Here is a 14757-nt window from a genome sequence, read left to right on the forward strand (position 1 = left end):
TGGCCTCCAAGGATTTCTGAATTCAACTTGATATTTTGTTTCATATTCAACCCTAAACAAAATATGCTAGTCTCTCACTACAGTTCAGACTAATGATTTAAAGTATCTCCCAGTATGGCAAATCATGCATGAAGCATTGGAAGGCAATTTGCTTGCAATGCAGACACTGTAAAGAGCTTGTGTGATCTGACACTAGATGGGATACATAAATCCACAAGGAGAGAAAAAAAAAGCTAAGGCGAAGGGACAGAATTAATAAGGATAGGCAATAAAGATAACTGAGCTATTTGAACAGCACTGAGGGACTTCCCTGGTGGTTCAGTGGTTAAGACCACCTCCGAATGCAGGGGGTGAGGGTTTGATCCCTGGTTGGGAGCTAAGATCCCACATGCCTTGGGGCCAAAAAACCAAAACATGAAACAGAAGCAATATTGTAACAAATTTGATAAAGACTTTATAATGGTCCATATCAAAAAATCTTTTTTAAAAAATAAAAATAAACAGCATTGCTCCTTTCTGAGTGGTGGTAGCTAAACAGAGGATTCTAGATCACAGGCAATAACCAATCTTGTCAGAACTGCCCAGGACACACATACACACACACAAACACAAATATACACATATACACTAGTCCTTTATTTCCTGGTAGAAGCTACTATGATTCTATTTGTTAATAAAGTATTTGTTTAATCTCCCTCAAGAGTTATTCTACATCCTATTCTAACTGCCATCAATTTAAAACTCAAGCACCTCATATTATATAAAAAGAAACATGTTGAACATTCAGTAAATAACAAAAGGAGGATAATTTGCTACAGATTTGCAGAATGTAAGTGATGGCAAGGGGAAGGGAAAGGTTAGGGACAAGGAGGCGGGCATTAAGGCACCTCTTCACCTCCAGTTTTCAGGCTTGCAATGGGTGGGCTGGGCTGGAGAGAAGAATGTGGGTGCTGGCTGAAAGAATGTATCCCAAAGCATTGGGATACTGGTTTTCCACTTTCTCCTCACTGTTTTGTTTTCGGCGCCCCCCCCCCCCAAAAAAAAGAAAAAAAAAACATGCCTGGGAGAAAAATACCAATGTAAGTGCTACTTGTAATTCATATAAAAGTTCACTATTGGCTTCTCTCAGCCCATGTGCCTTCAACCCCAGTTGTGACTAACTGTACATCGCTGTTTAAAAGAAAAGCCTCCAACAGCACAAAGCTCCATCAGTACAGACTCCACAGCAGCAAAGAAACATTAATCCCCCCAATTCCCACATCAAGCTCAAAAGCAATGCTCCTGGGTGTCATTTCACATTCACACCAGTCCCATATTTCTATTAAACAAGACTGCTTTTTATTGACTGCTTCCCTCACACAGCACAATAAAGGAAATGTCAGCCCACAGAGACCACATCTTGAAACACAGGGCTTAACTTCAGGGATGGGAATCAGGAAAAGAAGAGGACAAATTTCCAGGGCTCTCCCTGACTGGTATCTACCAAACTGAGAAACGATGGGGTTCTTTTCTGCTCCTCAGGCTCCCTGAGCTGCTATGATTGACTCGAAATTTACCCGTTTCCCAAGAGACTACTTAAAAAGAAAGAACTTTCACAATCTTGCACAGGCTGCTCTCTTACTCTCTCATTTCCCCCACTTTTACCTCACTTACAAGAGGACTTTTGTATACATAAAGTTTCAGGAAACAAAGCGTACACACACTCACACACAAATAAACTCCCCGAACTAACACCAGCGTATAATTGTGTTTTGGTTGGAGCTTTTCCAGCCCTGTCACTCTCTCTGTTAGGAGTAAATGGAAACCCTTTGCTTTGGCAAAGTTAGAAACAGACAAAACTCTTCTCAGTTTCAAGCTGCACAAGCCCTCCCTCATATCTCTCAGCCCCCTTAAAGCCCCCCAACAAAATAAATTCACTGCTGAAAAGCCAGCAAGGATTAAAAAAAAAAAAAAAAAACTATTTCTCAAACAAAGATCTTTCACTTCTCCCCCGCACGCAGCTTCCCCCTTTAACCGGAAACACACAAAGTTTCCAATTTCTGAAATCCCTTTTGAAGGGACCCTGGACTCTTAGGGCTCTTCCAAGGGATCCAGCTTTCGACTGTCCCGACTGCGGGCAGGCAGTGCTCTTCTAAGTACATTTCGCATTCTTGGAGTCAATACTGTGGCTGTTTCGTTTCCAGAAAGATCTAGAAAGCAGAGTTTAGTGGGCTGGCAGAGCCAGGTCGGACTCTTCCTCCCTCCCCTTTGACCGGCCGCGGGGTGAGAAGTGTATTCGGCACAGTCGCCCTGAAACCAGCAGCGAAGGCGCAGTCAGAGCGGACAAAGTACCCATCTCTCACTTTTAAACTCGTATTGGCTCCACTACCCCGCCGCCCTACCATTCCTCCGCAGAACTTGGCGGCGGGGGGGGGGGGGGGGGAGCCTCAGCCAAATCCAAATCGTACCTTCCTTGGATTCTTCTGCCTCGAAGTGCATGGTGTCCGGGTAGGCGGCTGCAGGGGCGACGACCGCGGACATGTACTCGCACGAGCTGGCAGCCAAAACCAGCACACAGAAAATAAAAAGGAAGGAAAGCTTCTAAAATCAAAACCTCCGCGGGGCGGGAGGGCTGGTTCTGGTGCAGGGATTTTCAGGGGGAAAGTTCTGCAAGAGTGACGAATCGCGTCTCAGCTGGGCGGCGGGAGTCCGCCCCTGGGGCCGCGCGCCCCAGCCCGTCGCAGGCGGGCGACCTGGCGGCTCGTGGCTGGGCGCACGCAGGTGGGGCTGATCTGCGGCGGGGCCCGGCAGAGGGGCGCCGGCCGCCGGGACCCAGGATGGGCCACGCCTGGGAAATCGATATGCAGGGAAGAAAAGAAAGGCACAGCTCTGTTGTTTTACATAAATCACAAATGCAGACGCGGTCAGACATGCACCTCCACCTTTAGGTTCCGTTTTTCGACGCCCATTTAACTTTCTGTTTCTTGGGGTCTTAAACGCCCAAAATAAGGATTTTAAAGCTGCTGGGTTTTGTACATTATTTTTTTGCAATAAAGTAACGTGGATATTGGTCCACGACGCTGGAAGGACCTGGGGCACAAGCCCAGGAATGGGGGCATTTTGAAGAAAGGTGCGGGTAGGCGGGAACTCCGCCCCTTACCTTTGCACAGGAAAAGCAGACCAGAAGGCTTAGTCATTCAGTATAACCCGCATGACTTACTCAGACCTTACTCAAACCCCAACCTGGGTGCACTAAATGCTCTGCAGTTACCCCAAAGAGCCATTTCCAGACGGAGGGGGCACCACTCTCCGAAGAATACAAGCCAAAGGCGGGGGTCGGGGTGTGGGGTGGGGGGAGGGGGCGCGGGGAGGTATTCAGGCTTCTGAAACGCTGATAGAATAAAGAGGCTGTAGAGTCCTTAGAGGAGATTTCAATTCTGCCCTCTGGTCGGGTCCACCAGCTGAGAGGAAGACGTCACAGTTTTGCGAAGCCTTAGTTTTTCCTTTGGAGAAGGGGGAACAAGAGCTGCCGCCGACATACCTGTCTTAATGGAAGAATTTGCAGAGCACTAGTTTTACTACAGATATAAGGCAACAGGTCCTCAAATAACATACCTGAAAGATCCATTAGGAAACTGTGAGAAAAGTTACATTCTTTTGATAAATTTATTTTCCAGCTGCTTTCCTTTCCATCATTTCCCTCGTTTTATACAGGCAAAAGAGAGGCTCTATAGTAAATTTAGTGAATAGGCTCTATAGTAAATATAACTTTAATGATAAGAATATACAAAAGATACAGATGTAAAGAGTCTGAATTAAGATTTAGTTCTGCCATTTATTATTTGTATGACCTTGAGTGAATTATTTAACTTCTCTGGGCCTCCCTTTCCTCATCTGGAAAAAGAGAGTTTAAAGAATATTAATTACTCCTCAGATTTATGCTGGGGATTAAATAGGGTAATATAAGCAAAAAGTGCTTTGAAAACCATAAACTCCTACACAGATTATTACAAACTACTGGACCATTAAAAGCAATTTTTTCTAAAAGATACTCTAGCGTGTTATTCCAATATTGGGTTTGAACAGGAAATAAAAAACGTGTTTATGCGAGTCACAAGCAGTGAAGACTATTATAAATATTAATATAAGATATTAAATCACTTCCTACTGCTGAGTGATTCTATCACACCTAAGACACCCCGGCAGTATTTCATCTCAATTCCCTGAAAGGACAGGACAGAATGATGAGAGGAAGACATAGCCGGTCAGAAAGGAGAAAAGAGGAGAAACATCTGGAAAGTATCAGTATTGTAGAGCCTTCCGGAAGCTGACCTCACCAGGCTGCACCCTTCTGAAAGTCCCAGTTAATTCCAAGGTCCCCTGTGCCACACATCTGAGCTGCTAACATGCAATAACTTAGTAACTTCATTCTGTAACTTCAGACTTACCGAGGAGACATGAAGGTCATTCTGAGACACGCTCCCTCACTAGTCAGAAGCGACCTTTCCTGTCTTGTCTAAGGAATCATTCTGGAAGTCCCCCCACCCCACCCCACACACACCATCTGTCCTTTGCCCTCCCCCATGGCAGCCCAGACTTCCACAGATGTCTGCCAGGAGCCCAACAGCATCTCACCAGGGCTGTGAACTTCATAAAGATAGCTCCCATTCATCCATAATTGGAGTAAGACGCAACACCTTTTCAAGGTGATGATTATGCAAATTCACACAACCCAAAGTCTGGTCTCACCAGTCACAGGAAGGGCTCACTTTTACCCTCTTCCTTCAGAAAGTGCCCCCATAAGAGTGATTTATAAAAGGTCCTTCTGCAAGCCCAGTTACGTTCAAACCACACACGGCGTGTTAAAGTACGTGTGCTTAACGTCCGACTTGTTTTTACGCTGGGTTCACAAAAAGGCCCTCAGCTTTGCTCAGGTTAGCCAAGGAGAACAACTGCTGAGTGAACAGTTCAAGCACTGCTGTGTCAGCCTCTTAATCCAATTTAGAATCATTTTAGCAGCTAGGTTGATCTTTGACTTTCACTGGGGTCCTCAAGAAACCTGGCAAGAAACTTCTTTTGTATTTAAATGTAGCCCAGCAGTCACCTTGAGGAACAAAGTCCCGATCTAGCTCCAGTGCAAGGCAGGCTCGGTTTATTTTGTGAGTGTATCTTAGCCTCTCTCCATCTTGTCCTATCTTCCTCCAAAACCACTCTTCTTTAGGACCCAAATTTCCAGATAGTCTATGACTTCCCCATGTGAAAGCATCTTCGTCCTTCTCAGAAGCTTTATAGACCTCTGTTTTACTATTTGGAAGCATTTATTCCTTTGTTTTGTGGTTAACTGCAAATTTATCTAAATTTCCTTAACCACCTAAAAGGAGAAACCAGCTGACTGTATTAGTAAAATAAGGTATGAGTTCAGTGTCTGCCTCTAATTAGCTCTTTCTGACTTCTCACTTCACTCCTCTGAACTACAACTGTATAATATGTAACATCAGAATGTCAGTTAAAATTTTGTATTTTGTACATGTTCTATGAAATCATCAGAAAAACTGTCCAGAGCTTTCTATGTTTATTTTTTCCACAACACTCTCTGTATAGTAGCCTAAAAATAGTAGCTTACCTACGTTCGTGTAGGTAAGAGCTTAGTTGCTTAGTCATGTCTAACTCTCTACGGCCCCATGGACTGTAGCCAACCAGGCTCCACTGTCCATGGAAATTTCCAGGCAAGAATACTGAAGCGCGTTGCCATTTCCTCCTCCAGGGGATCTTCCCAACCCAGGGATCGAACCCACATCTCCTAAGTCTCCTGGGTTGGCAGGTGGATTCTTTACCACTAGCACACCACCTGAGTTAAAATGCAAGCTAAGAATCTGAGATCCTTGAGTCAGGAAGATCTTCTGGAGGAGGAAATGGCAACCCATTCCAGTGTTCTTCCTGGGAGATCCCATGGAAAGAGGAGCCTGGTGGGCTACAGTCCATTGGGCTGGCAAGAGTCAGACAGGACTTAGCTACACCATCACCGTCAAGATTCTGGTAGTTTTTGTCTTTCTTTTTTTTTCAATCAGTCATTACCAAATATTTACATGAGTCAGATGTAAAAGAACTCTGCTCACCTGGAGCTTCCTGGCAAATTTTGGTAATTTTGATCACAGACTTGGAGTTCACCCTTCCAAGTGACCTTGGTTCTAAGGAAGATATTAACACCACCTCTCAACTGAACTTTATCGTACAACAGCAGAAACATCTTCTTTTAAATTATGCATCAATAAAGCTGTTGGAAAAATGCCTGGGCTTTGGGCCTTTTCCTTACATCCGCCCAGATGTCTGCCAAGAACAGGGAAGGTCAGCAAGTGTTCAGACTTAGAAGAGAAGACCAGCAGAATTGGGAAGAGAAGGTACAATTCAATCAGGAGGAACCACACTCTGCTCACATTAGAGAATGTGGTAAGTTCTCTGCAGCGAAAAAGACTAAGCATCTCTGTCAATTTGTATAGACCTATAGCTTCTAGCCCTGGAGAAGGGAATGGCTAGTACTACAGTATTCTGGCCTGGAGAATTCCATGGACTGTATAATCCATGGGGTCGCAAAGAGTTGGACACAAGTGAGTGACTTTCACTTAGAGCTTCTAGGTCTAAGAATTCCATACCAAAAAAAAACAAAAAAAAAGGTAATTTTATAGATATTTTTATTTCTGCCTTGCTGACAGGCTGAATCTATACAAACAACATTTGAGTCGGTGAGGGGGGAGGTGAAAAAGAGTTGTTTACTTAGTATAAAAAGTGGCTTTCTCCTATTTGACTTTGAAGCTTTCCTCATCTATTCTTGTATTATTTATGTCTACTCCCTCGAGAGTCTTTACAGGCTTCCATGCTCTATATATAAAGTTGGCTTTCAGTCCCTCTCCTCACAGAGGGACCTGTGTTCTTGGCCTCATCTGGTTGTGACTGCGGGCTCTGCATCCTTCTTAACCTCCTTAGACATCTTGCACTTAACCTTCCAAAAGGAGTGGGGCTAATTGGGTATCTCACCGGAGTCCCTGCCTAGCCCAAGTGATCTCACTCTTCATACCTTAAGAAAGTTTGATTTACCAAACGTGGAGAAAGGGCCACTCAAATGACAGTGGAAATCTCTCACATAACTTCTCAGGAGCCCAAGCCCTGAGCCTCAAGTGACCTCCTGCTTACGCATTGCTGGTACTGGGATAAGGCAGGGGAGGTTGGGAGGCAGGACAGAAGTGCTATGAGTCAAGGAAGAAGGCTCACAATGAGTGCTGAGTCAAACGATGGGGAAAAGCTGCCTCCCAGGGGCCGTGCCTGGGAGTCAGAAGTTTGTTCTATGTAAACCCTCTTTTCAGTCTTCCCTATGGCTTTTTCCTTAAATCCTCCAGGCTCACTACCGCTCTGGGTGTGAGTGGATAATTCTGAGGAAATGAGAAGTGCTGACATCTGGGGTGAGCAGACACAGGGAGAAAACAGTACATCTGGGAGGCACTTGTCTCCTAGGCTCTCATTGTTTGCTTTTCTTTTTCTCCTAAGAAATCTTTCTTAGGAGAAAAGTAAAAACTTTTAGCAGATGATGAAACACACACACACTCAAAATCAGGTCTGAAAATATTACCTGAAGAATTTATGACTTTGGATCTTTCTTTTGTAATACTTAGCTAGGATGCCTTGCATTTACTATGCCTTGCATAGGCTTTATGCAGACTTCCCAATTAGCTCCCTTGGATCATCATACTCATTTTACAGACATGTAATTAAAGAAAGGGAGGCTATACAATTTGCTCAAGGTCACAAAACTAGGTAATAATGTTCTTGAGACCACAGTAGATGCAGACCAGGCCTCCTATCTTCTATATCCAGACTTTCTCACTCTATTAAACTACTCATGTAAAATTCAAGACCTTTATTTTGCAGAGGAGTAATTCAAAGTTTGCTGTAATGGGAGATTCTCAAAGAGTTTGAGTTGGTCATGATTCTAGGGTGGAATGCTCAGATGGGTCTGTTCACAGGCTTAGATCACAGCCTCAAATCAAAATATCCCATTCCTGATATTCAATGCTTTAAATAAGCCATAAGTTTAATAGCTTCTATTTATTCAGCTACATGAAACTACAAATACTATTTTTTTTAATTAAAAGTTCAGTCAAGACCCCAACGAAACTCCCTTGGATGTAAGGCTGCCAGAAGCAGGGCAAAGAAAGCCAGACTCAATTCGGGAGACCTGGGCCTGATTACCATAAACCCAGTAAGCACTATCTCATTGACAATAGGATTTGATTTTTCTCTTCATTCTTCTATCACTTTTCTTCTAAAATCTGCAAGCCATTTAGCCTCTCTGAGCTTCTGTTTGCCCATCTGTAAAATGGGAATAATGCCACTTGTTCCACAAAGTAGTAAAAATAAAAATGAGTCATAAATGTGATGAAGCACTGAAAATCATGAAATCCCCCTAGTCACTTTCATGAATAAGGCCAGATTATTTTAGGTGGTGGAGCATCCATTTGGAAGCCCTAAATGCTGACTGTACAGAAGTTCCACATAGGTGTGGGTGATTTAATGTGTGTGGTCCAGTGATTACATCCCTGACTTATCTTCAGAAAAGGAACAGGAGGAAAAATGATCATAGTCACAGAAACTCAGACTTGGAAGTAAACTTACAGGTCACTTATTCTAATCCTCTACTGGCTGTGAAGCCATCTCCTGGATGCATCACAGGCAGCAAGCCTTCATCCAGACTCTCCTTGATTACTTCTATTAACAGAGACTCACAGCCTTAACAAAGCCCTACTTCCTCTCTAGTCATTAGAAAGTTCCTCTTATCATGAACTGAAATTCATGTTTAAGGGCAGTGATATTCCAATTACTTCCACCCTAACTACTGCTTTTACCACTTACATCAAGGAAACAATTTTATGATAAGATAAACAAAAATTTTCTTTTTCCACTGCCTAATGGAGACCCCCTCATGTTGGCTAGCGATTGCAGTTGAATGCAATGTGAGACAGTTATGCAACTTTCCAGGGCTGGCCACACATCTGCTATTGATTATCATGAAGAATTCAGAAGTAAGCAGCTTTGCTTAAAGGCAGCAGCAGTGACAATCTCTTTCTCTCCCATGTGTTCACTCTACTCTAAGGAGGTAGCAAAGGCGGCCAAGACAGGGAGGGTAATGGCCCTGCTTGATCCCAACAAGCAGTTATGAACTTTATTTGAGTTTCTGAACAACATTTGAAATCCACAAGAAAACAGAAGTAGTGCTCATACGTGGAATCTGGACCACAGACTCCTGTTCGGATATCTGTTTGAAAGTCTAATCCACTCCAAGTTGTCATACTCGGCTTTTAACAGTGAGTTTCTGACATGGGTAGAATCTCTGTCAAGTTAATATTTTTGCCAACCCATCACTGCTTAAGAGACAGAAAACACCAGGAGATGAAGCTACAGGGCTAGACAGGCTTGCCCACTGAAAGCAGCCAAGGTTAAAACTCAGCCTACAAACTTAGCAGGAGGTGAAAACGTGAACCAAAACAGAACTTATCCAAACAGTGTTTCAGGGGAAAAGGGAAGGCTGTTTTGCAGGTAGCACTGAAAGGCATGGATCAGAAGTTTGTCCTTTTGAATGGGTCAGCTTACCAAACTTCAGTTATTCAGCTTTTCTTTAAAGAAAAGTTATACAGAAACATGTATCAATTATGATTCACAAAATTGTTAAACATCACCAAAATGAATGATTCTTCTGGGAAACCAATAGCATGAACAGTATGCCTGCCTACCTACCTATATAAGGTCGTATTAAGTCCACCCATTTTCTAGACTTCCCTGGTGGCTCAGATGGTAAACTGAGGAACTTGACACTTTCACTTTTCTGTTTCTACTAGAACATAAAGAAAAGTGAAAGTAAAGTCGCTCAGTCGTGTCCAACTCTTTGCGACCCCATGGACTGTAGCGTGCCAGGCTCCTCTGTCCATGGGATTCTCCAGGCAAGAATACTAGAGTGGGTAGCCATTCCCTTCTCCAGGGAATCTTCCCGATCCAGGGATTGAACTTGGGTTTCCTGCATTGCAGGCAGACTCTTTACCATCTGAGCTATCAGGAAGCCAAAAGCTTTTTTAAAAAAACACTAACTTTTTAACATTCTTCCCTTGTGGTTCAGCTGGTAAAGAATCCACCTGCAATGTGAGAGACCTGGGTTTGATCCCTTGGTTGGGAAGATCCCCTGGAGAAGTGAAAGGCTACCCACTCAAGTATTCTGGCCTGGAGAATTCCTTGGACTCTATAGTCCATGAGGTCACAAAGAGTCAGACACGACTGAGTGTCTCACTGAGTTCACTCACATACATACATACATACATACATACATAACTATCTCAATAGAATTTTTACTATTGAATTCAGCAAAGTCCTCTTGAATGGCATTCAACTTTCTCAATTTCAACTATGTACCATCAGCCCAAAACAGACAGAGGAAGAGAGGAAATAACAATCTAAATGGTCCATCAGCCACCAGTGAGTGATTTTATGCTGCAGAGTAAGCGTGGGACAGAGATAGGACTTTGCTGTTCCCTCCCTGAGCCTTGTCTCAGCATTGCCTCTTACACTGAGCGTCTTATGCATACTGATGATGAATGCTGTAGCTAAGGCTATGGATTTTTTCATGTCAAAGAGCCTCGGAAGACAAGGCAACTATTTCATCCAGTCCTAAAGAAACAGGAACCTGCTCCAATGCTAGAGGAAATGCTTACTGTAAGTCCTATACTTACTGGAAGACAGTATGTTAAGTCTCCAATCTGGTAACTTCCTGAAAGATCTTCTGAAGTAATACTGACCCTGTACAATTTTTACACTACACATGACTCTTCTGTATTCTTAAGCAAATTAGTACCTTAGATTCTCATATATGAGAGCGATGTGGTCAGAGTTGGTTAAAGAGTCTCACGTTTTTAGCCCTGAGATCTTCAAATTGTGCCATGGTGCCTGAGAGCACTACAGCAAACTCACAGGGGTGTTACAGGATACTTTAAATTTTTGAGGAAGACATAGCATTATTCAATGTCTCTCAGACACTGCATAAACTACTAGTTCAAGCCAGTTCATTGCATAACATTAGACTGTAATACATTTCTTTTGATGTCATTTCTGGGCAAAGCTAGGTTGTTGGCAGTTGCTATACTAAAAAGCAAATATTATCTGAAAAGTAACATGAAAGAAGAAATGAGGGTAGTGGATCCAGTTTGATTTTAAGAAGTTATGAGGTGGCCAGTTATCAGTTTGTTGTCTCACGGCTCCAATTCACCTTTCATTCATGCGTGCATGCTCAGTCCTGTCTGACTGTTTGCGATCCCATCGACTGTAGCCCACCAGGCTCCTCTGTCCATGGGATTCTCCAGACAAGAATACTGGAGTGGGCTGCCATTTCCACCATCAGGGGATCTTCCTGACCCTGGGATCAAACCTGCATCTCCTGTATCTCCTGGATTGGCAGGTGGCTTCTTTACCACTGAGCCACCTTACCTGCTCTGAAAAAATAAAGATGAGGCTTTAGAGATTTTTTATTTTGCAGCTGGTGCTATCCTAAGCTTTGTCACTGGAGTGCCGTGGAGAGACAGCACAGGAAGAAGGGCTTTTGCTTCCTGGTTCTGGTGTGCAAGCTGCCACAAGCACGCATGACTTCTCCAGCCCCCAGTTCCTGTAATCCAGGCACCTTCTGCAAAACCTGGCTCCTGCTGTACATGGTGGTCAGCAACAACCAGCCTCCAGCAGCTTCTGCTGGCATCCCCCTTAGGGAGTTTTGTGGCAGAGCACCTTCAGTGAAAAACCTCCCCATGAACGGATTGCCTCAGCATCCTAGAGGACGGATTTCCAGCAAGTTCTACCTGCACAGCACTGCTGTGACTTCTCTGCCACTCAAGGAGCCAAGGCCAGTCACCTTCTCTCCAAGGTCTAGAGTAGGAGAGAGAGGAAGGTTGGGTTTGGTGCCCTGTTTCAAGCCCACGGGACGGAGCTGCTTTTTATATTTGCTATCCCCCTATTCTTTAGAGTTCTCTTCCTAACAGCCAGCCCTCAGCAAAATTAATATTTATTTAACTTTTTTTATTAGTATTTTCAATTATGGTAAAATGCACGTCATATAAAAGTACCACCATCTTGATCACTTTTTAGCTATACAGTTCAATAGGATTAAGTACACATACTTTGTTGTTCCAGCCTCACCACCATCCATCTCCAGAATGCTTTTTCTCTTGAAAATGGAAACTCTATACTCATTAAACACTAACTCCCCCTTCTCCCCTCTCCTCAGCCCTTGGCAATCATCATCCTATGCTTTCTTTCTGAATCTGACTACTCTAGGTACTCCATATACATGGAATTACATAGTATTTGTCTTTTCTGTGACTGGTTTATTTCACTAAGTTAATATCCTCAAGATCCATCCATGTTGGAGCAAGTGTCAGAATTTCATTCGTGTTTAAAACTGAATGATACTCCATTGTGTGTATATACCATGATTTGTTTCTTCCTTTCAACCATCGATGGACACTTGGATTGCTTCTACCTTTTGGCTATTGTGAATAATGCTGCTATAACCATGGGTATACAAATACATGCTCAAGTCTCTGCTTTCCATCCTCTTGGGTACACATCCAGAAATGGAAACTGTTTGGTCATAATGGCAGTTCAGTGGTAAAGAATCCGTCTGCCAAGCAGGAGATGCGGGTTCAAGCCCTGGATCGGGAAGATACCCTGGAGAAGGAAATGGCAACCCACCGCAGTATTCTTGCCTGGGAAATCTCACGGACAGAGGGGCCTGGCAGGCTACAGTCCATAGGGTCGCAAACAGTCAAGGCATGACTTACTGAATAAACAAGAAGATGGTAATTCTACTTTTAAGTTTTTAGGAGCTGCCATACTGTTTCACTAGCTAGCATTTCTTTATATCACATGTTCCTACTCAGATTATCATGTGGTTTATCTCCTGACTGGATCCTGACTGAAACACGCAAGGCCCAACAGATGCACCCATTCCATCAGTAAGTAACCGGTAAAGAATGAAATAAAAATATTATTTCTGAACATTTCAATTTATGTGTATTTTCACATGCCTACAAAGTTATTAGTACATGAACACTTATTAAGTTATTGGGACCTAACACGTCACAAGTGAAACTGTTAGATACCTCTTGTGTCCTGGGAATGACATGAAACAGTTCCTGAGACACTGTGGGTTCCACAAGTGAAGCTGTTGGGAACCTTTGCTCCCACCTATGTGTTTCTAGCTACTCTCAGCAACTGTCTGCCTGGAAGGTTCCTTAGGCTCATCTTGGAAGGACACTCATCTAGGGAGAATCCTTATACTTGACGGTATAGATAGATCCCTTCCAACATCTTGGTTTTCTTCAGAATATTACATTTGTGCTTACTTAGACAATGGTAGCTAGAAACTTATGACTATCAGTGACTTATGCTGCATTGCAGCCCCTTCTTTCTTTTTGGAAAAAAGCATTTATTTATTTGCTTTTGGCTGTGCTGGGTCTTCACTGCAGCACGCAGGCTTGCTTTAGTTGTGGCGAGTGTACAGCACTCTGGCTGTGGTGCTTGGACTTCTCATTGCAGCAGCTTCTCTGCTTGCAGAGCCCAGGCTCTAGAGAACACAGGCTCAGCAGCTGTGGAGCTTGGGCTTCATTGCCCCGTGGCATGTGGGATCTGCCCCGTGGCAGGTGTTAACCGCTGGACCTCCATGGAAGTCCCTCTTCTTTCTTTTTCTTTTTACTGTTCCCTTATTTCTCATCTCACTAAGTCCCACCGTCTACATGTTTCCTGAAGAGGCCTTTCCCCCGCTGCTCCCACAGCTGTTAGTCTGTCATCTCGAGCTAGTATTATCTAACAGACTCAAGCTGGTCTCCCTTAAATGAGACCACGGGTTGAGAATTCAAATGCCCACTGAGGCTAGAAATACAACAATTCGTACCTGCCACAGTCCCTGCCCCGTGAAGGCAGCTGAGCTAAGCAGGCTGTGAGCCAGGTGCCCTAGGACACAGCTGGAACACTGACCTCCCCCTCACAACGAAAGCACTGCTGATGCAAGTGCATGTAAATGACACTGTTGGTGGCAAAATCCTGAGTGCCGCCCCCCAGACACAGATAGATATGAATGATGTGAAAAGCAAGTAATCGTTCAGAAACTCTGACACTTGTTCTCAGTAACTGGAAATTACTGGAAACAAACCTTAAGACACATCACGACATCGTGTGCAGCCATGCTGTTGGAACAAGGCTTCAGGTCTACTTTTTCTGCTCTGTTACACTGTTGTTTTTTTTTTTTCTTTTCTTTTTACCCCAAAGCCTAGCTCGGGTCTCAATCCCTCCATAAAGCTTCAGTAGGAGCGCACAGTGAACTTCAACTTTCACTGTGAACTTCTAACACAAAGTCATTGTTCGTTGTCTCTGAGGCAGATTTGTAAGCTATTTGGAACAGAAGATTGTATCTTGTGGGCTTTTTTTTTTTTTTTCCTTTCTAGAGAATAGAATATGTTGGATTCTATAAATGCACTATACAACTAATAAAACAATCATTTACTCATTTCATAATATTGAATCATGACAACATATAGGAATAAGCCTAATTTCTCCTTATCCTGAAAGTATGTTACAAGGAACTGTGTACATAAATATCTGTTATCTTCAAAGACAGAAAACAAGAAAATTTGCATTGCATCTGGAGAACTGAGGCTGTTAATCTGCAACAATCCAAAACTCTACCAGATAAGGAGCCAA

At 43.4% G+C, this 14757-nt stretch overlaps 1 protein-coding gene across 8 annotated transcripts in view; it reads right to left on the reverse strand.

Annotated features, from left to right (window-relative positions):
• Window positions 1-14757, reverse strand: part of TNFAIP8 (TNF alpha induced protein 8) — a 143263-nt gene that overhangs the window by 43681 nt on the left and 84825 nt on the right. Inside the window, exon 1 of one of the 8 annotated variants that reach the window (XM_042250319.2) lies at window positions 4615-4765. The exons of 5 other annotated variants lie outside the window; for them this stretch is intronic. In XM_042250319.2, the coding sequence (XP_042106253.1) occupies window positions 4615-4651 (37 nt within the window). In that variant the 5' untranslated portion in view covers window positions 4652-4765. Of the gene's footprint in view, window positions 1-2447; window positions 2620-4427; window positions 4449-4614; window positions 4766-14757 lie in introns of those variants that run through there. 2 more of the 8 variants (XM_042250325.2, XM_027969997.3) reach the window with 2 other exon arrangements.

Source organism: Ovis aries, chromosome 5 (assembly GCF_016772045.2).
Source record: "Ovis aries strain OAR_USU_Benz2616 breed Rambouillet chromosome 5, ARS-UI_Ramb_v3.0, whole genome shotgun sequence".
Lineage (NCBI taxonomy): Eukaryota > Metazoa > Chordata > Mammalia > Artiodactyla > Bovidae > Ovis > Ovis aries.